Source organism: Asterias amurensis, chromosome 8, assembly GCF_032118995.1.
Source record: "Asterias amurensis chromosome 8, ASM3211899v1".
Lineage (NCBI taxonomy): Eukaryota > Metazoa > Echinodermata > Asteroidea > Forcipulatida > Asteriidae > Asterias > Asterias amurensis.
Window position 1 is genome coordinate 23,412,398 of NC_092655.1, and position 24,758 is coordinate 23,437,155.

Sequence of the window (24,758 nt, forward strand, 5' to 3'; positions counted from 1 at the left end):
GCGTGTTATTTGACACAATATTGATTGGTGCAGGAGGTGTTGCTATAGGGTGTTTGGGCGTCAATTTTACACCACTTGATATGCCAAAATGAAGTATTTTTGTAAACAACAACTATTTAGACGACTTTTATACGAGCAGTTCAAGTCGAAGACAGTGTGGCATATCTGACATCTTCACTTATGTTCTTGCTGAATTAAAAACTTTCGAACTCAATAACACTTCCTTAATCTCAGACAATACACTTTATAACACAAACAAGCAATAATATACAAACTTGGTGTGACCTTTAGCACGGTTGAACCACTATGTTTTTTCAAACCCTTTGGCAACTTTCCGGTTGGGCAAAAGGCGGCAATAAAATCGTTCCTTACACTCGCCACACAAACAATAACAAACTTGGAACACTAACCAAACAAGAGACACGTCTGGCCGCAAAAAAACAACCGAGTATAGGCCTATGCCAAACAATTTGGGTTGCCCACCCAAACGAAGGAAACATTGTACACACTGCCTTGTGTGTGCGCCCCCCCCCCCCCACCTCCAGCGGAAAAAAAAAAAAATCAAAAAATCATCATCGTCATCATCATCATCAAGAAGATTGAAGAAGCAGGTGAATCGACCATAAGGTCTTATGATTAATCCAAACCCCACTGCGTTACATGTACGGTGTTTCCAACATTTATTCATTGATTCAGTATTGAATTAATACAGCCCAGGCTGGACAAGTGGATACATTTCCTCTTTTGAGTTGCAGTTTACGAAACTATAAATCACTCGTCTTTGAGACGCAGGAGGAGGCGGCAGTCCATTTTTCTTATGCCGGGTGTAGGTAGTCTACCAATGAGTGGGAATTAGTGTTTGGGTTTAAAAATAATACTAATATCGCCAAAAAAAAAAAACTGAAGCGGAGCATTCCTGTGTCTCGTGGAAATGCCCCAGTGAAATAATGGGGTGAAGGAGGTTGATTCAAAAGAGGGCGCTATCACTCAGAAACACCAGAGCTGAAAAAGAGGGCCGGCTGTCATGCAGATCTTTTTCAATGAGTATCTGCCACCGCACCCGGGCCGACCCAAATCCTGGCCAGGAAATAATGATATAATATGCATATTTTTAGTTATTATTTGTTTGCAACGCCACACTTTGCGGATCACAGAACGTTCAAATCAATTTAATCAATGACAAATTATTGAAATCATGAACATCATAGGTTGTTGTTTTCTGTTTCTGTTTTGTTTGGTGTGTGTGTTTTTTTGCTTCTGCTGACTCAACCAATGGAGGTAGCCAAACCATTCGTCACAAAATGCTTTGTGGTTGTCAAACAAATTATTGTTTTTCTTCTTTTATGATTGATTTGTTTATGTCTGATTGAGATGAATAAAGAAAAGGTATGTCATGGTCGAATTCTTGTGATCTAATGGTGCGTCATGTAATTTCCCATTGAATTAAACAATCAATGTTGTTATTGTTTGTGTGTTTGTATTATTAGTGTGTGTCATCTGCTGTGTATGTAGTGGAAAACCTTACGTCAAAATTAATTCGTTGGTGCCCATACACAAAAGTAGATCAAAATACACTGTTGCGCCGAACACCATCAAGAACCAAAATGGCTGTGAAGTTGTGCATCGCAGCACTGTTACAATTAATTAGTTAAATCTTACGACCTGAACGTGATCATGTGAACGCAATACACTTTCTTGACGGCTAGATAATGTTTGTAAGATACAGAGAAGAACTTTGGATGTCTTTCAAGAGTCATGTCTAGTGGGAGATACAGGAGGAGCAGCCAAAAAGGAGAGTATACTGTTGCTGCTGGGACGTACAACCTGGTTAAGAAGATTGGCAGTGGCTCTTTCGGTGATATTTACCTCGGGGTTGATTTGACAACTGGGGAGGTATGGACTATGTCAAAATATCTGAACATATCAAGTCATTGTTTGTTTTGATTTGTTGGCCTGGCTGTTTAATGTAACTCTCGACAGACTGAGACTGGTTTAGGGGCTCGAATTTGTTTGGAAAATCTAAAAAGAACGGCTGGCGTAGGATTTGTAGTTTTGTAGTCACAACATTCCGTTCAAAATTTAATTTTATAAACTGTCAACAGAAAGTTGTTTATGCAAGACCGGAATAAAAGTGGGAAAAGTGGTTACAAAACTTAACACAACATGCAAACTGTAGTGTTATAATTTGAACATGCACTAAGATTATTATAGAGAAGATTGATCTCATTTGTCGTAGTGCAATGGGCAAACTTTGATACTCTACTGGCCTTATAAATGTAAACAATATTTGAGCATACATTTTTATGACACAGTGTTACTCAATCAAAAGAAAGACACACAAAAACAACACCGCCAAACTTGGCCTGTTATTTTAATTTGAGTTCACTGGCCCAATCACAGGCCTCGGGCTGGCAGTCCAGTGTAAATTTCGAGCCCTGTCAAATGGGCCTAATTGTCAATAAAATTACTCTTAATTGGTTTTACCCATACACCGTTAGTAGTAGTGTTGTATACTCAGTACTTTTCCAAGTTTCATTTCATTTCATTTCATTTTATTGGAATCACATTTCGTGGCCCACAGGCCAAATTGCACATGATTTACAATAATTAATTAATAGTAAAAACATTATTATTATTGAAATTATTAAGTCCTGTGAAAAAATGTTACAGGCATGTTACTTGGGTGGGATTCGAACCCACGACCCTTGCAATTCTAGAACAGTGTCTTACTAATTAGACTACCGAGGTTGCCCGGTAGCTAGAGGCAGTTCGAATCCTATGTTTTGGCAGCGGGTACTGCAACGATAATAAAATTAGTGTTGTTAAAAATGTAGACAAGTGAAAAAGAAGTGTTGGTTGGATTTGGTAAGCCATTTCCTGATTTAATCATATCAAAAAGTGTAGTATCAAGGGGATGTACAAATATTCATTCCTTGGGAAATAAGTATATGACCATAAATATTGCTGTACAATACACACTGCTGGCAGCCTCGCACTCACTAGTAGCACGCTCAAATGGGCTTGACAAGTCAAAGACAATGTTAGTGTTACTGTTAAGCACCCATTGGGGGCATTAGTTTTTAACATTTATAAGCTGGACTCCTTCCTCTCATTCACTTCAGGGACTCTCATTAATTACCTGTCTTGGCTTTTCAATTTCATGACAATTAATCTCTTGGGGTAATTTTATGACGAATCTCCATGCTGAAAATTTCAAGTGTAAACATCATCACTTGCTATGATCATGAAGGTAGAACTACCTCCATGCTATGATGATTACTGAATGCACATGACACCAGCAGAGCTGTACGACCTCCCAATTAGGCGCCCTTCCAGTAGTCTTTATTCAAGGCACTGTATTTGATTAAAGGGGCTTGTGGGTGGGGGGGGGGGGGGGCACGTCATTGCAAATCCTGTACAAGGAAATGAATGTCCTGTGACCAGGGAAACCTTGCACTAAATGCAAGTTTTATTTATGCTATAATGTCATAGCGCCCTCTTGTGACAAGTTATGGTTGGGGTAAAGTGTAAACACTTCTCTAGACTGGTCCCCTGTCATTATATCCCCATTGATCATTACCAATAAGTTTTTATGCTAATATATAATTTGAGTAATATCAATAGTGTCCAGTGCCTTTTAGCTACTCTTGATTATGGGGCATGATTTATTTTGTTACCAGAAATACGTCAACTTCTTTTAACCAGTTTGTGTTTTCTTTATGCTCCAAAAAGGAAGTTGCTGTAAAACTTGAACCTCAAAACGCAAGGCATCCCCAGTTGTTGTACGAGAGCAAACTTTACAAGATCCTACAAGGAGGTGTCGGAATACCAAGAATAAGGTTGAAAATAATATTAAATAGTTCTTAGCTAGCGCATTTTGCAACAATGTAATCAATGCGCTTTATTTTAGTACCCTGGTCATTTGTGCCAATAACATTCCTGTAATCTTTCTCAGCTCCCTGGGTATTATACGGCCCTAGGCTGCCATGGCACTGGGCTGCCGTGGCACTCAGAAGGCTTTTTTTCAAATACAAAATCAACCTCTACCCTCGCATGTACCCATTTATACCCCTGGGTGAAGAGAAGCAGTTATAGTTTAGTGTCTTGCTCAAGGACATAAGTGCCCATGAGCTCTGTTGCCCTGGTCTGTCCTGGCCTTGGTGCCCTTTCAGAAGTTCCCACTCTAACATTTTCCAATGAAAGTCCCTTTTGCAAAATGAAAATAGACTTGCCCTGTCAAAATTGAACTTAAGACCTGCCAAGTTGGGGATGGAATAATAGGGCAAGGTGACTTTACACTCCCGGCCATATCTTGTTGGTCCCCCACACCACGTCCCTGATCCCCCTTTCAATGTTGGCTCTCATTGTGCGGTCTGCGTTGCCATTAACATTGAGTGGGGGACGAGGGAGAGAATGTTCATTTTCACGTTGTGAATGGATGGTCCAAGCATTTTGGCCGGAATTGTACAATGTAGATTGTTTTCTATATTTTGTATTTTTGAGTTTCTGATTTCCATTACAGATGGTTTGGTCAAGAAAAGGAGTACAGTGTTCTGGTGATGGAACTTCTAGGTCCAAGCTTGGAAGATCTCTTCATGTTTTGTGGGCGGAGGTTTACCATGAAAACGGTCTTGATGCTTGCCGATCAGGTCAGTACAGAGAGAAGGAAAGGGACTTGGGGGGATGTTAAATGGAAGGGGGTGTATATGAATTAATAATTAAAATAGTGGCTTCTTTTAGCGCTTACACCCATCACTCAGTGACTCTTAAGGTGCTTCAACATTCAATATTTACCTGCAAGGTATTGTGGGGTTACGTTTGAAGTACATATGAGGCCTGTTCCATTTTACATAGCACAATGTAATGGTTTACAAGGTGCTGTTGCGCAATATGCAGTCAATCAAACCAGGAACTTAGGGCAAGCCCCCTTCTCTTTTCGATAAGTGCACTGGGTTCTTTTATGCCATTACACAATCTTCAGGACCTCCGGGAATCGTTTCAAATTCATGGAGTGAGTATCTGAACCATACTGTCAGATAGACCTGGGCGACTAGTGAAAATCGCTACTGGACTAATCCCACATCAATGGGAGACTTTGGAGACGCTGGCGGCAGCAGACATAATGTTCGATTTTTGACTCATTATACACACTAAAGGTTCTAGAATTTGTAGGTGATCAGGTATTTTTAAATGTTTTGTGTTATTGGTGACATGTTGTTCTTTATTTCCTATGCAGGCAATAAGTCGATTAGAGTATGTGCACAACAGGAACTTTATTCATCGGGACATTAAGCCTGACAACTTCTTAATGGGCATAGGGAAACGTTGCAATCAGGTAAATATGTCACTAAGACCACCATGGTATTTACCCCTTGCACGCACGTCACATGCGGTGACTGTGCAAGGCTCACCATTTTGGTGGGCAATAGGTTTACGTTTAAACACGGCGTCGCCTAAGATGCGCACTTCACTGAATATCGCACAGTGACATTGCTCACTAATATGGTGCATCTAAGATTATTCTGATGATGATGTCAGGTGAATAGACCTGTCCATTAAGCTCCGCCCCATTGCGTATTGACCAATCACAACGCAGCGAAGGTCCGACAAATAAGGTCCGCATGCTTGGCACGCGCAGCAGATTTGTGCAGAAAGGCATTGGAGAGGCTCATGTGTTCTTGCTCACACGTGTGTCGTGGGCGGAGCCTAATGGATCGGTCTATTGGGCCCATACTGTACCAATTTGCAACCTCTGTGGTATCTTCGAGTATTTAACCATTTTATATCAGATTCAGGTCAGATTTTGGTTTGGATACTCTCACATCTCTTGTGAAAGCCATTTATACACTTTCGGTACGGAAAAAAAGTTCACAGAATTACAAATAATTTACAGGGTTTACAGAAGGTTATGGTGAAAGACCTCTCTTGAAATATTGTTCCATGAAATGCTTTACTTTTTGAGAAAACATTTAAACAATATCAATTCTCGATAGCGAGAGTTACAGATTTATTTTAAACACATGTCATTACACGCACGGCGAAATGCGCGGAAACAAGAGTGGGTTTTCCCGTTATTTTCTCCCGACTCTGATGACCGATTGAGCCTAAATTCTCACAGGTTTGTTCGTTTAGTGTAGGACACTTGGACAATACTGTTCACCGAAAGTGTATAATGGCTTTGAAGAAAAAAGAGAAGAGAGAAGACAATGAAGAAATTTCAGTTTTAGATGTGGGAGGACCATTTAAAAATTTCTCCAAGGATCATGCTGAACCCTAGCTTGAAAGCTGACAGACAAGCAAAATGACAAGCCAGCTGGCTAGAAACTGAAAAGAAAGGGACAGATCATGTCAATGTTAATAATGGACTTTTTATTGTCTCTCTGTCCTGCAGGTATTTTTAATAGATTTTGGGCTTGCTAAGAAATATCGTGACAGTAAATCACGTCAGCACATCCCTTACAGAGAGCACAAGAATCTTACTGGAACAGCAAGATACGCCAGTATCAATGCTCATCTGGGAATCGAACAGAGGTAAGATTGAACCCTCTCTCTTACCCTTGTACCTAATAATAATAAGAGTAATAATACTGGCTTCTTAAAGGCAGTGGACACTATTGGTAATTACTCAAAATAATTATTTGCATAAAACCTTTCTTGGTGACGAGTAATGGGGACAGGTTGATGATATAAAACATTGTGAGAAACAGCTCCCTCTGAAGTGCCATAGTTTTTGAGAAAGAAGCAAATTTCCACGAATTTGATTTCAAGACCTCAGATTTAGAACTTGAGGTCTCGAAATCAACCATCTAAACGCACACAACTTTGTGTGACAAGGGTTATTTTTCTTTCATTATTATCTCACAATTTCGATGACCGATTGAGCTCAAATTTTCACAGGTTTGTTACTTTATGTATATGTTGAGATACACCAACTGTGAAGGCTAGTCTTTGACAATTACCAATAGTGTCCACTTAAATAGGGCTCTCATCTGTCACTCAGTAATGCTCGAGGCGCTCTAACATAAAGTATTTAATGCAAGGTATTCGGGAGTTATGACATTTATTCTTTTTACATTGCACCGTTTAATGGTTTCCAATGTGCTGTCGCGCAATATGCTGCCAATCCAATCACAATCACCCTGATGCCTTTTCCTTCTGATGGGACATAAATCCGTTGGTCCCGTGTGTAAAAGAACCTAGGGCGCTTATCGAAAACAAAATTAAGTTTGAATTTCTACGGAAACCGGTTATTCAGCATTACTGCTCCCACTCTCTGGAACAATCTCCCCCATCATATTATTCATTCTATCACCTCCTATGAATCATAAAAGGTGCCCTGAAAACCAATCTCTTTATTTCTATACAGCCTTAATAACATTGCTTGTGTGTTTATCTTAGAATAAGATTATCAGTCAATTGTAAATAATTTAACATGTTTTTTATTTGATATACTTTATAAAGCACCTCGAGATAACTTTATCTTAGGCGCTATATAAATCAATTATATTGTTATTGTTTGTTAACTGATCTCCTCTATCTTGGCTATTTCTCTTAGCCGGAGAGACGACTTGGAGTCTTTGGGATATGTCTTGATGTACTTCAATCGAACCCAACTTCCTTGGCAAGGTCTTCACGCCGTCAACAAGAAACAGAAATATGAGAAGATTAGTGAGAAAAAACTAACCACACCCCCAGAGGTCTTGTGCAAGGTGACATAAAAATGCCATTTGCTAACTTTGATATGAATACTTTTATTCACACCGTCTTCTCCCAAAGTAAAGTGTAGACATCAAGGTATGAAGATAACGCCCTGTGGTGTTGGTGCGTGGCTGTCCAAACTTGTGCGCATGCAAATAAAATTAATGTCATGTGTAGGATTTGATATGCGGTGTAGTGCGGTTTAAAAAGTAGATTGCCTGTGAGCATTGTTCCTTCCCTCCTCAAAACGGAGTCTGCATATGGATTGGAGTTGTCAGTCCCTACCTGATTGATTTGGTTTTCCCCATTTGGTGTTTTCCTCCTACATCTAAAACTAAAGCTTTTATTTCCTATCCATCCTGTTATTGGTGCTAATTGTACTGTTGGGTGTGAAGTAAATAAATAGGAAAAATAAACTAATCAAAAGACAAACAAATAAATGTGAATAAAACTTCAACTCCTTGGTCAAAGCTGTTTAATTCCAGGCGTGTAACAAAATCAATATAATGCTTTGGTAACATGTTTCAACTATTTGTTGTCTCTTAGGGCTATCCAGAAGAGTTCAACCTGTACTTGCGCTATTGCAGAGATCTAGGCTTTGACGAGGCTCCAAACTACATGCATCTACGCCAGCTGTTCCGTATCTTGTTTCGGACACTCAACCACCAGTATGACTACACTTTCGACTGGACAATACTGAAACAGAGGAATGCTCTAAACCCTCATCATGGCATTGAGACGTTACACATGCCGATAAGCTCAAGACATGTTGAAGCTCAGAACAATCCCAAATACTGAGATCTTTTCAAGGAGTACCATGTACAGGTTTCATCATGTTGGTCTGTCATCACTCCTGCGAAATAAGATCGATTATAAACTGATGTTTTTTTTATAAACTTATTATCTACCAAAGAGAAGCATTCGTTGCTGTTTTTTGAAGTCTGACCAAATGCATGAACCATTCTCAGTCCTGATAGGAGTCCATCTTTTAAATCATATCAAGCGATTATCTGCTGGCTCGACTGATGTGCGATCCATGGGCATGTCAGAGGAAGTTTGCCGAGTCTTGGTTTAGATTGTAACGTACAGAGAGTACCTATTAACTTCAAGGCACTAGACACTATTGGTAATGTTATTCAAAAAAGTGTTAGCTTAAAAAGTTACTTGTAAAAGAACAATAGCAAGATTAGAATAAAAAGAGGTAATTTCTCACTTAATTTTAAAAATATTTTAGGCCTTTTTTGGCATCCGAAAGCACATAAATTTGTTTTTTTCTTTCATAATTCTATTGCAACTTCGATGACCTACTGAGTACAAATTGTCACAGGTTTGCTATTTTATGCATATTATGTTGGGCTACACCAAGTGAGAATATTGGTCTTATACAGTTACCAAAGTTGTCCGGTGCCTTTAAGTTAATCCGGCAACCCAAATCCTTTATTAATCCCTCTGAAGACAACTATTTTTATTTGCAGTAGCTAAAGAATTAGATATAGTGGAGGCTAGTCTTAGGAGGAGTTCGCCAGGGATAAGACTAGATAGGTGTTTATGACCAGGGACCATTTTCAGAGCTGCTTAATCACACAAAAATGTTGCTTACCAGAAGAAGGTTACCAGTCAAAATACCATGGCACATGAATAACTTATGACTGGGATCCTGCTTATTTCTGCTAAGCAGGACATTGTTTGCTTGCTTAAGCAGCTCTATTAAATTGGGCCCAGGAAATAATGTCTAGTGTAGCCGATTAACTGTTTCTTAAGCAGTCATGCAACTTAGTGGTTTTTTCTATTCTCTTCACCATTGATCCTGGCTTGAACACGGCCTTTGACCAAAACCATCAATGTGAATTTAGTTTTTAGCCAGGGCCAAATTTCATAAAGCCTGTAAGTATTAAAAATTGCTTAGCACAGAAAAATCTTGCATAACAGAAACTGGTTACAAGCAAAATTTCCATAAAGTTTACACTGTTGCAACTGGTGCCCCCCCCCCAATTTTTTGCTTCGCAAAGAATTTGCTGAGCAGTATTTTCTGCGTAACAGCTTTATGAAATTGGACCGTGTACTTGTTGCCTCCCACATCTAGATATGATAAAAAAAATCCCCAAAGGTATCTTTAGGGCTAAAGTGAAAAGCACTTCTGAAGATTCCTTGGTTTCATTCCCACTAAGATGAAATAACAATAACTAGACTTTAATAACTAGACAAAACCCTCTGTACATCATTTAGATATTTAAGCAAATTTAAAAGGCATTTGAGGAAATGGTTTCGCCTTAACCACGATCGCAATATTTTTCGTCGGTCGACGGACAGGAGCAATTGCCATAGGTAAATTTATTCTGAAGCAACGTAAACATATAAATAGATATATCATAATTTTTGTTTACGCTAAATATATGTTGTTTAATAAATTATTAAAATTTAAGCAGTTAGCAACGCAAACAAAAAAATCATTCATGAATGTTCTCTAGTGTGCACAATTAGTTTATTTGCAGCGTTTGACTATATTACCACTCGTAGATGAAATGAATGTGGCATGGCCCCTTTGCACCCCCATCAAATTTAGGCCAAAAAGTGAAAAAAACACAACGGGTAAGTCCAGCAGTTTTATCAAATTTAGAGCTAAAAGTAAAAAAAAATCACAACGGGTAATCCAGCAGGTTAACCAAATTTTGACCTAAAAGTGAAAAAATCGCAAGGGGCAAGTCCAGCAGTTTTGTAAAATTTAGACCTAAAAGTGAACAAAATCACAACGGGTAAGTCCAGCAGTTTTATCAAATTTAGAGCTAAAAGTTAAAAAAAATCACAACGGATAAGTCCAGCAGTTTAATCAAATTTTGACCTAAAAGTGAAAAAATCGCAAGGGGTAAGTCGAGCAGTTTTGTACAATTTAGACCTAAAAGTGAAAAAACCACAAGGGGTAAGTCCAGCTGTTTTATAAAAATTTAGGCCAAAAAGTGAAAAAAATCACAAAGGGTAAGTCCAGCAGTTTAATCAAATTTAGAGCTAAAAGTGAAAAAAATCACAAGGGTAAGTCCAGCAGTTTAATCAAATTTGGACCTAAAAGTAAAAAAATCACAAGGGGTAAGTCCAGCAGTTTTGTAAAATTTAGACCTAAAAGTGAAAAAAACACAACGGGTAAGTCCAGCAGTTTAATCAAATTTAGAGCTAAAAGGAAAAAAATCACAACGGGTAAGTCCAGCAGTTTAATCAAAATTCACAAGGGGGTAAGTCCAGCAGTTTTGTAAAATTTAGACCTAAAAGTGAAAAAATCACAACGGGTAAGTCCACTTAAAGTAAAAAAAATCACAAGGGGTTAGTCCATCAGTTTTGTAAAATTTAGACCTAAAAGTGACAAAATCACAACGGGTAAGTCCAGCAGTTTAATCAAATTTAGAGCTAAATAAAAGTGAAAAAATCGCAATGGGTATCTCCAGCAATTTTGTAAAATTTAGACCAAAATGAAAAAATCACAAGGGGGTAAGTCCAGCAGTTTTGTAAAATTGAGACCTAAAAGTGAAAAAATCACAAGGGGGTAAGTCCAGCAGTTTAACCAAATTTTTACCTAAAAGTGAAAAAATCGCAAGGGGTAAGTCCAGCAGTTTTGTAAAATTAAGACTTAAAAGTGAAAAAAATCACAACGGGTAAGTCCAGCAGTTTTATCAAATTTTAGCTAAAAATGTAAAAAATCACAACGGGTAAGTCCAGCAGTTTATTCAATTTTTGACCTAAAAGTGAAAAAATCGCAAGGGGGTTAGTCCAGCAGTTTTGTAAAATTTAGACCTAAAAGTGAAAAAATCACAAGGGGTAAGTCCAGCAGTTTTATCAAATTTAGGCCAAAAAGTGAACAAATCACAAAGGGTAAGTCCAGCAGTTTAATCAAATTTAGAGCTAAAAGTAAAACAAATCACAAGGAGTAAGTCCAGCGTTTTTTTTTAAATTTAGACCAAAAAGTGAAAAAATCACAACGGGTAAGCCCAGCAGTTTAATCAAATTTTGACCTAAAAGTAAAAAAATCACAAGGGGTAAGTCCAGCAGTTTTGTAAAATTTAGATCAAAAAGTGAAAAAATCACAACGGGTAAGCCCAGCAGTTTAATCAAATTTTGACCTAAAAGTAAAAAAACCACAAGGGGTAAGTCCAGCAGTTTTGTAAAATTTAGACCTAAAAGTGAAAAATCACAACGGGTAAGTCCAGCAGTTTAATCAAATTTGGACCTAAAAGTAAAAAAATCACAAGGGGTAAGTCCAGCAGTTTTGTAAAATTTAGACCTAAAAGTGAAAAAAACACAACGGGTAAGTCCAGCAGTTTAATCAAATTTAGAGCTAAAAGGAAAAAAAATCACAACGGGTAAGTCCAGCAGTTTAATCAAAATTCACAAGGGGGTAAGTTCAGCAGTTTTGTAAAATTTAGACCTAAAAGTGACAAAATCACAACGGGTAAGTCCAGCAGTTTAATCAAATTTAGAGCTAAATAAAAGTGAAAAAATCGCAATGGGTATCTCCAGCAATTTTGTAAAATTTAGACCAAAGTGAAAAAATCACAAGGGGGTAAGTCCAGCAGTTTAACCAAATTTTTACCTAAAAGTGAAAAAATCGCAAGGGGTAAGTCCAGCAGTTTTGTAAAATTAAGACTTAAAAGTGAAAAAAATCACAACGGGTAAGTCCAGCAGTTTTATCAAATTTAGAGCTAAAAATGTAAAAAATCACAACGGGTAAGTCCAGCAGTTTATTCAATTTTTGACCTAAAAGTGAAAAAATCGCAAGGGGGTTAGTCCAGCAGTTTTGTAAAATTTAGACCTAAAAGTGAAAAAATCACAAGGGGTAAGTCCAGCAGTTTTATCAAATTTAGGCCAAAAAGTGAACAAATCACAAAGGGTAAGTCCAGCAGTTTAATTAAATTTAGAGCTAAAAGTAAAACAAATCACAAGGAGTAAGTCCAGCGTTTTTTTTTAAATTTAGACCAAAAAGTGAAAAAATCACAACGGGTAAGCCCAGCAGTTTAATCAAATTTTGACCTAAAAGTAAAAAAATCACAAGGGGTAAGTCCAGCAGTTTTGTAAAATTTAGATCAAAAAGTGAAAAAATCACAACGGGTAAGCCCAGCAGTTTAATCAAATTTTGACCTAAAAGTAAAAAAACCACAAGGGGTAAGTCCAGCAGTTTTGTAAAATTTAGACCTAAAAGTGAAAAATCACAACGGGTAAGTCCAGCAGTTTAATCAAATCTAGAGCTAAAAGTAAAAAAAATCACAAAGGGTAAATCCAGCAGTTTTGTAAAATTTAGACCAAAAAGTGAAAAAATCACAACGGGTAAGTCCAGCAGTTTAATCAAATTTTGAGCTGAAAGTAAAACAAAATCACAAGGGGTAAGTCCAGCAGTTTTGTAAAATTTTGACCTAAAAGTGAAAAATAGGTTTGTAAAGTTTATTATTATTATTATGATTATTATTATTATTATTATTTATTCGGCATCAAAACAAATAATCAATACAAACGTAATCAATACAAAACAAAAGCCAGGGACATGTGCCTGGAAATAAAAAAGTTTACTAGAACACTTTAACCAAATAAGTTCCAAAATCCCTGTCCATTATATTAAACATATGTAATTATTTGCAATAAATCGATGAAGACATTAAGAACATTAGACAACAACAGAAAAAAGCAATGACGCAGAAGAGTAAAAATGCAAATTATCCCCCACCTCCCACCAGGCAAATGATAAACTTAACTTTTTAAATACACTTGGCAAAACAAAACAATGTATTTTTCCCTTTTTTTCCCCCTTCTTGTACAAACAATGATTTGATACTTCTAGTACCTGAAAGGGGCTCTACTAAAAATCATTTCAAGACCATTCAGGAATATAGAACATAGACGTGGGCTGAGACTAGCACTGCAACTTGCTGGACACACATTTTACATTGAAAAGAGTTTAATCTCACACAGCTATTTACAGATTTATACATTTTTTTCGAGATATTAATGAACTAATTTCTTGGACCAGTTTGCATTAATTTACACAGCAATACAGTACGGTCTCATACTTAATCAAAAGCTTCTTATCAAATCAACAAAATGTACACATAATTTCTTCGTGTTTAAAAAAAAAAACTTGGTCGATAGCACCATACCCGACTTAAAGAAACACGTTGCCTTGGATTGGACGAGTTGGTCTATAAAAAGCGTTTGAAACCGTTTGTTATGAAATGCATGTGTTAGAAAGATGTTTTTAAAATAGAATATGATGATCCACACAAGTATCACTCAAAATTGCAGGGTTTCCCTTTAACGTCTGTAATCATATGATCTAGACGATTTCTAAAAACATTCTGAAATAGTTTACCGACAGAACTCTGAAAATAATTTACACTTCTAAAATACCCGGATCGCTTTTATGACCCATTTTATAAGTGAGGCAATGAGACCGGTATTTGTTCAATCCCCCATTTAAAGTTTCGTAAGAGGTATACATGAATAAATTGTAGCATAATCTTCTGCCCTAATAGACCATACGCATAATGCGCACATACGCGTGTCTCATGTCCACCCTTTTGTGCGTCAAAACGTACACAAAATGATGATGGTGTTTACGTTCTTCCGAACAATGCGTCTACCATTCACGCCTTTTGGTAGACTTGACTCAAGTCCCAATCCCGTGCCATCGCCAGAAAGACTTGTTTTGTGATCATCTTGTATCCCCAACCTGTTCCCCACACAGACGCGCACGCAGAACAGCTATCGTCCAATCATCTGCCTCCTTTGACCCGAGTGGGGGGGCCTTTCGACTCACGTGAGGGCGCTTTTTTAGAGTGTGACGTCACATGCAAGGGGTCTAAATTAACAGATATGTTTGTATACAGAGAGTAGAATTCCAGATGTGGCGGATCGTACACGATGCTATTCAAACCGTCAGTTTTGATTCGCCTAGCTCTTGTCATGTAGTTTTTCCAACTGAAATTGAAATAACACAATAAATTATCAACAACTTGGAAACAGTTGAAAACTAAAAAACAAAAACAAAAAAACATAGTAGGCACTACAAGGTCAATCCTGCACAAGTTGTAAGTCCAGCGTATGTCCAACGTTGTTATCAAAATTAAAATGCTATAAAACAAGGCAGTAGGTACTAGCAGTAGGTACTAGCAGTAGGTACTAGCAGTAGGTACTAGCAGTAGGTACTAGCAGTAGGTACTAGCAGTAGGTACTACCAGTAGATACTGGCATTAGGTACTAGCAGTAGGTACTAGCAGTAGGTACTACCAGTAGGTACTACCAGTAGGTACTACCAGTAGGTACTACCAGTAGGTACTACCAGTAGGTACTACCAGTAGGTACTAGCAGTAGGTACTAGCAGTAGGTACTAGCAGTAGGTACTAGCAGTAGGTACTACCAGTAGGTACTACCAGTAGGTACTAGCAGTAGGTACTAGCAGTAGGTACTAGCAATAGGTACTAGCAGTAGGTACTACCAGTAGATACTGGCAGTAGGTACTAGCAGTAGGTACTAGCAGTAGGTACCAGCTGGTGCCTTTTTAGGGAACTTGAACCTGGTTTTACTATTTCAGTTTGATACTTTTGAGGCTTCACCATCTTATGAAAAATCTCTTTGATAATAATTTAAAAAAATAACAATAAGCATAATATATCTAGAACAATATTCCGAGGCGCTGGAGAGGAAAAGAAATTAAATAAGTTGAAACAAAGATAAGGATAAAAAAAGTGCCTAATCAAAGTAAATTTGGAAAAAAAATAATAGGTCTTCAGTTGCAATTTAAATGTGTCTAATAAAGATGAAGCTGTGAGTATTCCAAAAGGCTGGTGCTGCAGATAAAAAAGCCCTATTACCATAAAGAGGCGTGTGTCCTTGGTGTCACAAGAAGACACTTGTTTGATGATCTGAGGCTGCGTTGAGGAATGTTACAATAAGGTGAATCAAAAAGAAGGTGACCAGGATTGGTGAAATGTTCACATGTTCAGGTAGGCCTAAAGTTTATTATTGGACAAGCATTCTCTCCTGCCTATTAGAACAAATAAATGAAAGAAATTTTAAATAGTAAACTTGTGGGTACAACCACATATAGTATTTATTTTGAGAGAGTTTCAGAGCCAACACTTCCCTCAATCTCAAAGAGATATGATTTGCATGATTGTGCCCACAAGTTTACTATTCAATACTTTTCATCTACATCTTACAAAGGAAGAATGAGCTCACTTTTCTTTAGATCGTGTCCCGTTTCCTACATGATTGCTCTCGGTAACTCTGAAGAAGTCATCTTTTCCGTATCGTTTTAATTTGAGTTTATTCTTTTGCAACCGGTCACTGAGATCATCGTCTTCACAGCACCATCCCCAGTACTTATTACTGTAGCCGTTAACCTTGAAGAACTGTAATCGGGTCAAACCTGACACTCCTCCAAACGACCTAAGGTAAGGTTTGCTGTGAAAGTAGTTCAAGGATTAAATAAACCGTAAGATGTTAATACACAGCACTTATAAATTATTATACACACAGTATAATGCCAACAAATATCATTCAATGGCGCTGTCGCAAAGTCAATACTCCAGGGCCCAAATTTATAGAGCTTTTTAAGCAGAACAAATGCTTAGAAATGAGCAGAATATCAGTCTCAAATTGATTGCACATGTGCACATGGTAGTTTGGCTCGTAAGCATATTCTGGTAAGCATAATTTTGTTGTGCTTAGCTACTTTGAAATTGGGCCCTGGATTTAAAATGCCCGTTTGAAGAGGTGAGTTTTGAGCTGTCGTTTAAAGATACGTTGTAGTTCATGTTACTATCAAAATGTGTATGGTACGGCAACACCAAGACAGTTATCCCGCGTGAGTTATGATGTTTGTGTTATAACTGTGAATTATGTAAGAACTTTTCAAAAAGAACTAAAAAAACTATATTGACCACATTTTTAAAAGATTCATGGCGTATCTTGAAAACAAACATGTCCACTTGAAGTAATGGCATATTAATAACATTAATACATGTTATAGAAAAGAGTGTATTAACTTAGAACATTGACCATACCGATTTACAACTAGTGCAGAAACTCGTGTAAACAGCGCAGACAGTCAAAATAATATGATATTGTGATTGACATCGGAAACTGCACATTCGGGCTGAACGGTGTTACATCATAATGAGGTTTTTGCACAAGGATGACAGGGACAAACAAGTAACGTTCTACGTCATTATATCATACTGTCACAGAGAACTGTGTATAGTTAAGGAATGCACTAAAAGACAACAGTTAAATCTCGGTCCTGCGATACGAAAACTGACGTCACAGGGCTACCCTCGCATCGAATGATTCGCAGGACACAGTTTAATTTCGTTGCGAATTTGTGACGTCAAATTTTGTGTCGCATTCGCATTCAGCAAATCTGAACCGGGCTTTAGTGCAATGCTTTTATCACCAGCAGGCTCGACATTGGAAACGCCCTCGGGCAAAGAAACAACTGTTGAGGCTCCAAACATTTCAGAACTGGGCAGATCGTCTGGTAGTACATGTATGTGCTAAGAAATGCGAGTAAGTGATACAAATCATGAAGAGTCTTCACCTGCTACCAGCGTAGTCACGCTCTCGATTTATGACCCCCCCCCCCCACTCTTGTTCCGCTGCCTCAATGCCTCAGCTACTTCATATCCCACTGACCTATTGTCTGTCCAAAAAACTGTCAGAAAACTGGGTTCCTGTTTCCAAACTTCAATATTTCGCATTCAAAGAACCAAACGCAGTTTGTGGGATCATGCCTTTTCTATCGCAGCACCAAGGATGTGGAATCATCTTCCTCAGAACACCAGGCAATCTGCTTCATTAGCCAATTTCAAAACTTTGCTGGAATCTCACCCTTTTTTTGAAAGCCTACTTTCCTGTCCGGCGATATAAGCAACGACTGTTGGATTAGCGCCTTATAAATTAAACGATTGTTTGATTTAGTCGGGGTTTTTTGTGGGTTTTTTTTACCAGACACTGCACTTCTGCAGTCTTAGCACAATATAGCATAGCAGCCCACAGCCTAGCGCAAAAGCTGCGAAAAAGATAATTAGGGTTTCTCGGTCAAATTCGGTAAATGAGCAGTCAATTTCATGTTCATGCGTTCAAATTAAGGCTGTTTTGCCTCTCCAGTTGTTACTGCTTTCAAGTTCAGAATTCGGCCATTCAGTTTCGTTTTGAGTCGAGTCAAATTCCTTTAGCACTCTGTTCAGTTTAACGTATCGTCATTCTTTTTTGTGACACACACGCCCCAAGAAGCGTTTGCGAATTTGAATGCTACTGAATGGTTATTTTGTTCAATCGAATGACGCAACATAACATTTGGCTAATCATAAAACGAAATCGAATGACCCTCTTCAGTAGCATTCAATTTCGCGCGAAAAAGAATAGCTTGGTGGTTATTAATTGGTTGCTCATTTGCCGAAAATGAAAACCTTTAGTCTTTTGTCTAGTTCCTTACTTCATTCCAGTTCTATCGGAGTGTCCAATGAAGTGTCGAGGCATATCCACACACCCATAGGGATTGAAGTCACTCTGAGGTATATGATCGACGTCATGCATGACGACACAGTCCCACTGGGTGAAGTTGAGTGACTCTAAGAAACCAACGTTGAATAACATTGCACGATTGAAGGGCTCAACACCTGCCTTCAAATAAGCGAAAAGACATGATTATTCCTAATTTTTGTTTATCACTTGTTTCGATTAAAACTAGTGATCAAACCAACTGCAAGTATCCCTAGTAACAATCGATAAAGAGTGAATGTCAATCTAAAACTTTAAAAGAGATTACCCCCCCCCCCCCCCTAAATCCAGTATGTGGAGTCCTGCAATTGTCGTTCCCTTTTCTGTGATAAATTCTCTGTGGGGTACCACCTTAACAAAGAAGACCTTGTGGGGTAGCATTGCTCTAAAAGCTGTCGTGTGTGGATGGCTCACACACAACCTTACTTACGGATCTTGTTCGTTGGATCAGTGAAATCTGGCTTCGGATCAAGAAATGGGATAGTCCAGCTTCATCCCGAGATAATTTGGTAAAAATGCACTGACATTAACACATCCAACATTTGTATCCCCCTATTAGTAAAATAAAACAGCCCAAAAAGAATAACGATGCCGAAATACAAAATCATCCACAATTTCACATAAATCTGACTTGAAGGGGGCGACTGCCCGAACGTGTGCCATGTAACTTATTCTTTTGTAAAGAGTAATTTCGGGGAAGAATTTCATAAAGCTGCTTAAGCACAAAAATTGCTCGCAGAAAAAAACTACGCTTACCAGAGTAAGGTTACCAACCAAAACACCATCTCACATGTGCTTTCTGTCGCTGGTATCCTGCATATTTTTGCACAGCACAATAATTTTAAGCAGTATTTTCTGCTTTTAAAAAGTAGCTCTATGAAAGAGGGCCTTGCAGACAAACTTGAGTGTATACTAGTTGGTGACGCGTCGGTGAGGTCAGTGACTAACATTCAGCTTACCTGGTTAACGACGTAAATAGCAAACTCATGGAGTTGTCTCATTAAGAACGGCACCATGTAATACAAAAACTGTAACAAGTGTACAGGACGGTCTCGATACGGAATCAGTATGGCAACCTGTGGAACAAAAAAAAAAGGAGATTAAAACACGACTGCCCTTTTAAAGCAAGGTCACGCGGGCACATGCCAACATTTCCATGCTAACCCGTGAAATGCGATTGACGTATAAAAACACAGAAATCACTGTGTCCGCAAGCGCCGATTCTTTGCTTACACAAAAGCAGAGCCATGAAATTGTGCCATTTTCCCGTCATTCTCTACGAGGAAATTTTACTTGCAATGTTTTTGTGGTCTTATTATTGTCTTGGAGGCAGTGAGTTAGAGCTAGAAGACTGCATGTTGGGCTGCCATAGTGTCACTTGGCAATCAGTTGATTGGCTCAAAGCTGCCGTGTCACGTAACCTTTATTTGAAGTTGTGGCGCCAACGCCACAAGCGGCTACTGTCTGCCTAGTACGCCCAAATGACATCCGTGATCGACATATTGTGTAAATCCATGACCGCCTAACGGAATGTCCATCAACTTACATGGTGTTCAAGAAGACGACAAATTAATGTGGGTTGTGTCGCGTCGTGCTTTTGGCTTCCGGTGTCCGTCGTGTCCAGCCGTCATTCGTCGCTTCGCGTCATCCGTCACTCAGCGGTTCACTTCCTTAGTAAAGTGGCAGACTTTGCTGCATCACAAATTGGTGGCAGCGGTGGGATTCGAACCTACGCCATCGAGATGACTGCTGTCTAATACCGGTCATTTTTTTAAGTTGGGACCTGAACATACCTTCCATATTGGCTTGCAAGTTGCTGGTCTCCAATGCCCACCGGGTAAGTACAAGTAATTACCACATCGCACCTCAGGCGCAGACAGACTCTCCATAATTGGGCGGCTGAGGGCGCTCTTCTTTTTTCTAGCAGTCTCAACGAGCTTCTGCAGTTCATTGTTTCCTCTTGTGATGGTGTTTCTAATTTTATCCAGTTGATCACCAAAGATAAGTTGATCTGTCTCGTTTTGTGGTTTAGAAGACTTCAAATCTATTTCCCTTTTGTGAACTATACAATGAAACAACAGCAAAAACTAAATAAACACGGAGATGATAAAGAAAGTTAAACAGATGTTAAATTTCATCGGGCATAAATAATATCCATTTTGGTTTTACCCTTATATACACAGACGTGTGTGTTGGCGCTGTAAACTCGGTACCGTACTTGAGTTTTGTGAAAAAAACACTAGATGAACAAAAAAGCAACCAACGTGGCTGCTCGGCTACAAAGTCCATAATTAGTAACATGCCATGGATTTCAGCTTACCTAAGTTTTTAATATCTGTTAATTTCGGGCAGACTGTTGTCAGTAATACTCGAGGAGTTTCAGTCACAGGTCCTGGTGGTGAAACCAAATGACCTGTAGAAAAGGTACGATAAAATAAAATGGTTTAAATACTGGTGGCTATCGCAGAGGCTTCTTTGGACACGATTATAAAAGACCTGATACTTGCTGAAATTTAATTAACATGTTTCCAATCATTACGATCTAGTTCAGATTCGTGGTAACGCCATGCATTGATAATCTCTATTGGTTTCAACTCAACATTTCGATAAGGACTCCGCCTTCAAGCAGCATCAGAGTCCAGCTTTCTCCAGAAGACGATCAGAGCATACTGATCCAAAACATTGAGTTAAAACCAACTGTTCGTTTCAGAACCACCCCAACTTATTTAAAAAATTTCATTACATGGTGTTACCGCGAACCTATAACTATATACACAATAGACTGGAAGATATTGTTGGATGAAAGTGAACTAACGATTCATCTCTGCCATTTGTTGATAATTTGTTTGCCTTATGAGAAACTCTTTGGAGATTAAGGTACTGGACACCATTGGTTATTTTTCAAAATAATTATTAGCAGAAAAATGTAGAGCTGTTAATAATATAAAACATTGTGAAAAAGAGGTAATTTACCACTCAAATATTAAAATACTTTAGACGTAAAGACTTTTGTATGCATCTTCAAGCACACAAATTTGTTAAACAAGGGTGTTTTTTTCTGTCATCATCCTCTCGCAACTTCGATGACCTAAGTCCAAATTTCCACAGGTTTTGTTATTTTATGCATATGTATGGATACACCAAGTAAGCATAATGGTCTTTAACAATTACCAATAGTGTCCAGTGTCTTTGAAGATGGAAAGTCAGTGAAGGTCAGTTACAGTACAGACTGACGTTCCACTGGGTCTAGTGAACCACCTTGAGATCTCAAGATCCAATTGTAAGACGGGGTGCTTAACGAATAGAGTGCACAAGCAAGAAAGCATGGCCTTGACTGATCATGTATGAGTGGGGAGTGAACAGATTTGACTTGTGCTAAAGAGTCACCCAAGCTGAGCCTAATTATGATGACGCATAACACCAAACACCAAGATTACAAAGGTCGTGGCTTCTAATCCTACCCGAGTAAAGTGCCTGTGTTTTCCCCCACAGAGCTCGGGTAAGTACCGAGTATATAGTGCTAATTATAACACACATCGGTAAATATATGGGTGAAACCAAAATGAATATGCTTTATACCTGATGCAAATTAAAAAGCTATTAAGATTAACCCAGTTACACCCAAAACAATGTTATCGTGATCGGAGCTTAGATTTAAAACATTAAGGCCTTGGGAAAAACAAATATCTTTAAAAAAATATGTGTAGGCCTTTAAAGGTAACCAATAACCAAGTAGTTGTCAAAATGTACATAATTCTATAGCAAGCAATCCAGAATTGTGCTTTTCAGTGACCATCAAAGCATGGGTCTATTTACTTCAATAGTAATAATTGGATGCTTAGATACAAAATTAATGCAACAATTAATTTTCAGCATATATTTTCACAATCCAGAATGTGCGCTTATAAGATTCAATAACCCTACAACATGGGTGTAGACACTCCATTTAACAGTAGGCCTACTTGATCATGTTGATTCTTAAGAACATAGTTGAAGCCAATGTCAGAAAATCATTTCTTTTTAATATTTTTTAATGACGACACAGCTAATTTGCATAGTATTACTAAACCCATTTTTCGCTTCACCTCAAACTGTCCTTTCATACAAGTAGAGTAAAATGTTATCCTTCCTTTTGGTTTATTGACTCTTGGTTCCAACAATAAACTATTAAAGTCCTTTGTTGTTGATTTCTTTGTATAAAATCGCGTCCTGTTGCGTCCTTTGTACACGACTTTACCATTTCATTTTACTTTCACGGTATCTGACCATGACCTGAAACACGTAAATCTGTTGCTGTTTTTGCAATACACCTTTGCTGTGTACAAACCTATGTGGATGTCCAATTTCAAATGTTTGAATGGTGGACTAACACTCAGAAAAGGGGGACTATTTGTGTCAAATCCCAAAGCCCGTATGGGAGAGTGTGACCTTCGTAGGCTAAACTAAACTCTGTTAATGGTTTTCTGAGATGTGATAACTCGGATTCCAGTCATTCCATGCTTTCGTGATACAGTATCTTTGAAATACGAGTTTCATCAAGTTTGTATCTTGGAATTCTATGTCCGTATCACTTTGGATGGTCATAATATGCCTCCGTAGAAACCAGACCAAAAGAGAATTCAATTGGAAGCAAAAATCAACATTTACCAAAGCTTTTCAATTTTAAGTTGTCCTTCTGTTTGCATGAACAATTACTATTGTAAGTTTGTGTTTTCCTGGACCTGTCCAAGGCTTTCGACAATCTTGACCATGACATTCTCATCTTTAAGTTAGAGAATATTGGTGTTCGTGGGTTGGCCCTAGAATGGTTTAAGAGTATACTTCACACATAGAAAGCAACTTGTTTCGTATAATTCAACAAACAATCATCCGATAAATATATCTCTTGTGGAGTTCCTCATGGTTCTATATTAGGTCCTCTATTGTTCATATATATTTAAATTATGTTTGTACTTCGTCCAGTTTGATCTCTTTCAACACAAGAATCTAATTATGTTTTAGGTTATTCGTGTGAAGTTCTAAACATAGCAACACACGAAAAACTATCAACTGCGAATTCCAAATAAACGAATATGGAGCTGTTTTAACCCATCATAATGTATATACAATCCCTTTTATTCAATAAAACTAACATGTGAACTTTTCATTTCAAAAGGTGGAAGCGTTTCCTAGATATATACTAATGGCACTGGACACTTTTGGTAATTACTCAAAATAATTGACAACATAAAAACTTCATTATTCTCTTTAAACTTCGATGACCAATTGAGTTTATTTTTCACAGTTTTGTTATTTTATGCAAATGTTGCGATACAACAAACAACAATTGAGATACTGGTCTTTAACAATTACCAAACGTGTCTATGGTGCCTTTAAAGCCATACAAAAGTTTACATCAAGTTTCCAATAAGGAGCAAAACATAAAGCCTATATTAAACCTATGCTTTTTGGTCTAGACATGTAAATAACTCTTACCTGTGCGATTGGTGCTGGTATTGCCCTTGCTTGACGGTGCGTCAAACTGCCGGATAGTTTGGACAAATGGGTTGACACGAAACATTGGTATTTGTTTTAAATGGTCATAAGTAGATATAACCATAAACATCCATCCAGGCAGGCTAAACAGTATGACAACCCAAAAGTAACGTTTCAAAGAGTGAATCGCCATAGTCAACTAAAGAAACTCCAAAGTTGGATCGTGTCACACTGTTTGTTTGGTTACCCCTTACGATGTTCGATGCGTGTAGCCCTCTAAACTGACATAAAGGGTAACGAACGTAGTCGATGTGGCCTTCCGTTGAAAATCTATGGCAAGCCATCAAGGCAAACCAAAACAAAATAACCACAGTTTGTAACAATGTTACAGAAATATACACATACGACGTTAGGTTTGGTAGATACAAAGCCACCGATCATGGGATGTTTTTTTAGGTAAACTTAGTTGGCAGAGGTCATGTAGACACTACACGTATGTGGCTATAACCCTTACGGGTGTTTACACAACAAAGAAGCAGAACCAGAAGCAGAAGTCAAATTTAATAAAATAAAATTCCTAAAACTAAAAATCTCTTTAATGGGAGTGAATGTGTTTCCTCCACGGTTGACCAAACATCGGTCACTGAGGGAAAGTGGGGGAACGTGACACAAATGGTTTCCTTCCAAAAAACAAACAAGGTCTTAGTTTGGTAAGACCGGGAAAGAGTTTAACTATTTACTTCTGATCAATGACATTCCAGACAGAAATGTTTCAAGGGATGTCTTCTACTATCATAATTAATAGACCGTGTAAGGTTGATGTAAATCTGTGATCTTGACGATTTTTATTCTTACCAACTCTGTTCATGATAAAGTTCCGGTCTGGGCAATGTTTTGACGGTGAAGTAAAACCGGAACAGTGTGTTCGTCCACAAAGACAACAAATATAAAGTCTGGATTGAATAATTGTTATTGTACTCGGTAACGAGCAATGGAGAGCTGATATTGATAGTTAAAAACATTGTGAGAAACGGCTCCCTCTGAAGAGGTAA

The 24,758-nt window shown here is 38.1% G+C and overlaps 2 protein-coding genes across 3 annotated transcripts; one reads left to right on the forward strand and one right to left on the reverse strand.

Moving 5' to 3' along the window:
* The first annotated feature begins 1,067 nt into the window (after positions 1-1,067).
* LOC139940820 (casein kinase I-like) lies at positions 1,068-10,149 on the forward strand. 2 transcript variants are annotated; one of them, XM_071937205.1, is made up of 8 exons: positions 1,068-1,386; positions 1,727-1,893; positions 3,733-3,839; positions 4,523-4,649; positions 5,237-5,335; positions 6,392-6,531; positions 7,556-7,709; positions 8,245-10,149. In XM_071937205.1, exons 2-8 carry the CDS (start codon positions 1,756-1,758, stop codon positions 8,494-8,496), a joined length of 1,017 nt encoding a protein of 338 aa, XP_071793306.1. In that variant the 5' UTR covers positions 1,068-1,386; positions 1,727-1,755; the 3' UTR covers positions 8,497-10,149. The 2 variants fall into 2 exon arrangements, with proteins under 2 accessions (XP_071793306.1, XP_071793305.1); XM_071937204.1 differs by lacking the exon at positions 1,068-1,386 and having other exon boundaries at positions 1,558-1,893.
* Positions 10,150-12,523: 2,374 nt separating this feature from the next.
* Positions 12,524-23,915, reverse strand: LOC139940642 (beta-1,4-galactosyltransferase 4-like). Its single transcript, XM_071936994.1, has 7 exons — positions 23,707-23,915; positions 20,552-20,644; positions 20,025-20,293; positions 19,191-19,307; positions 18,167-18,354; positions 15,910-16,134; positions 12,524-14,649 (listed from the first exon to the last, which is right to left on the reverse strand). The coding sequence occupies exons 1-7, from the start codon at positions 23,897-23,899 to the stop codon at positions 14,445-14,447; spliced, it is 1,290 nt and encodes a 429-aa protein (XP_071793095.1). The 5' UTR covers positions 23,900-23,915; the 3' UTR covers positions 12,524-14,444.
* Between the last annotated feature and the right edge of the window lie 843 nt (positions 23,916-24,758).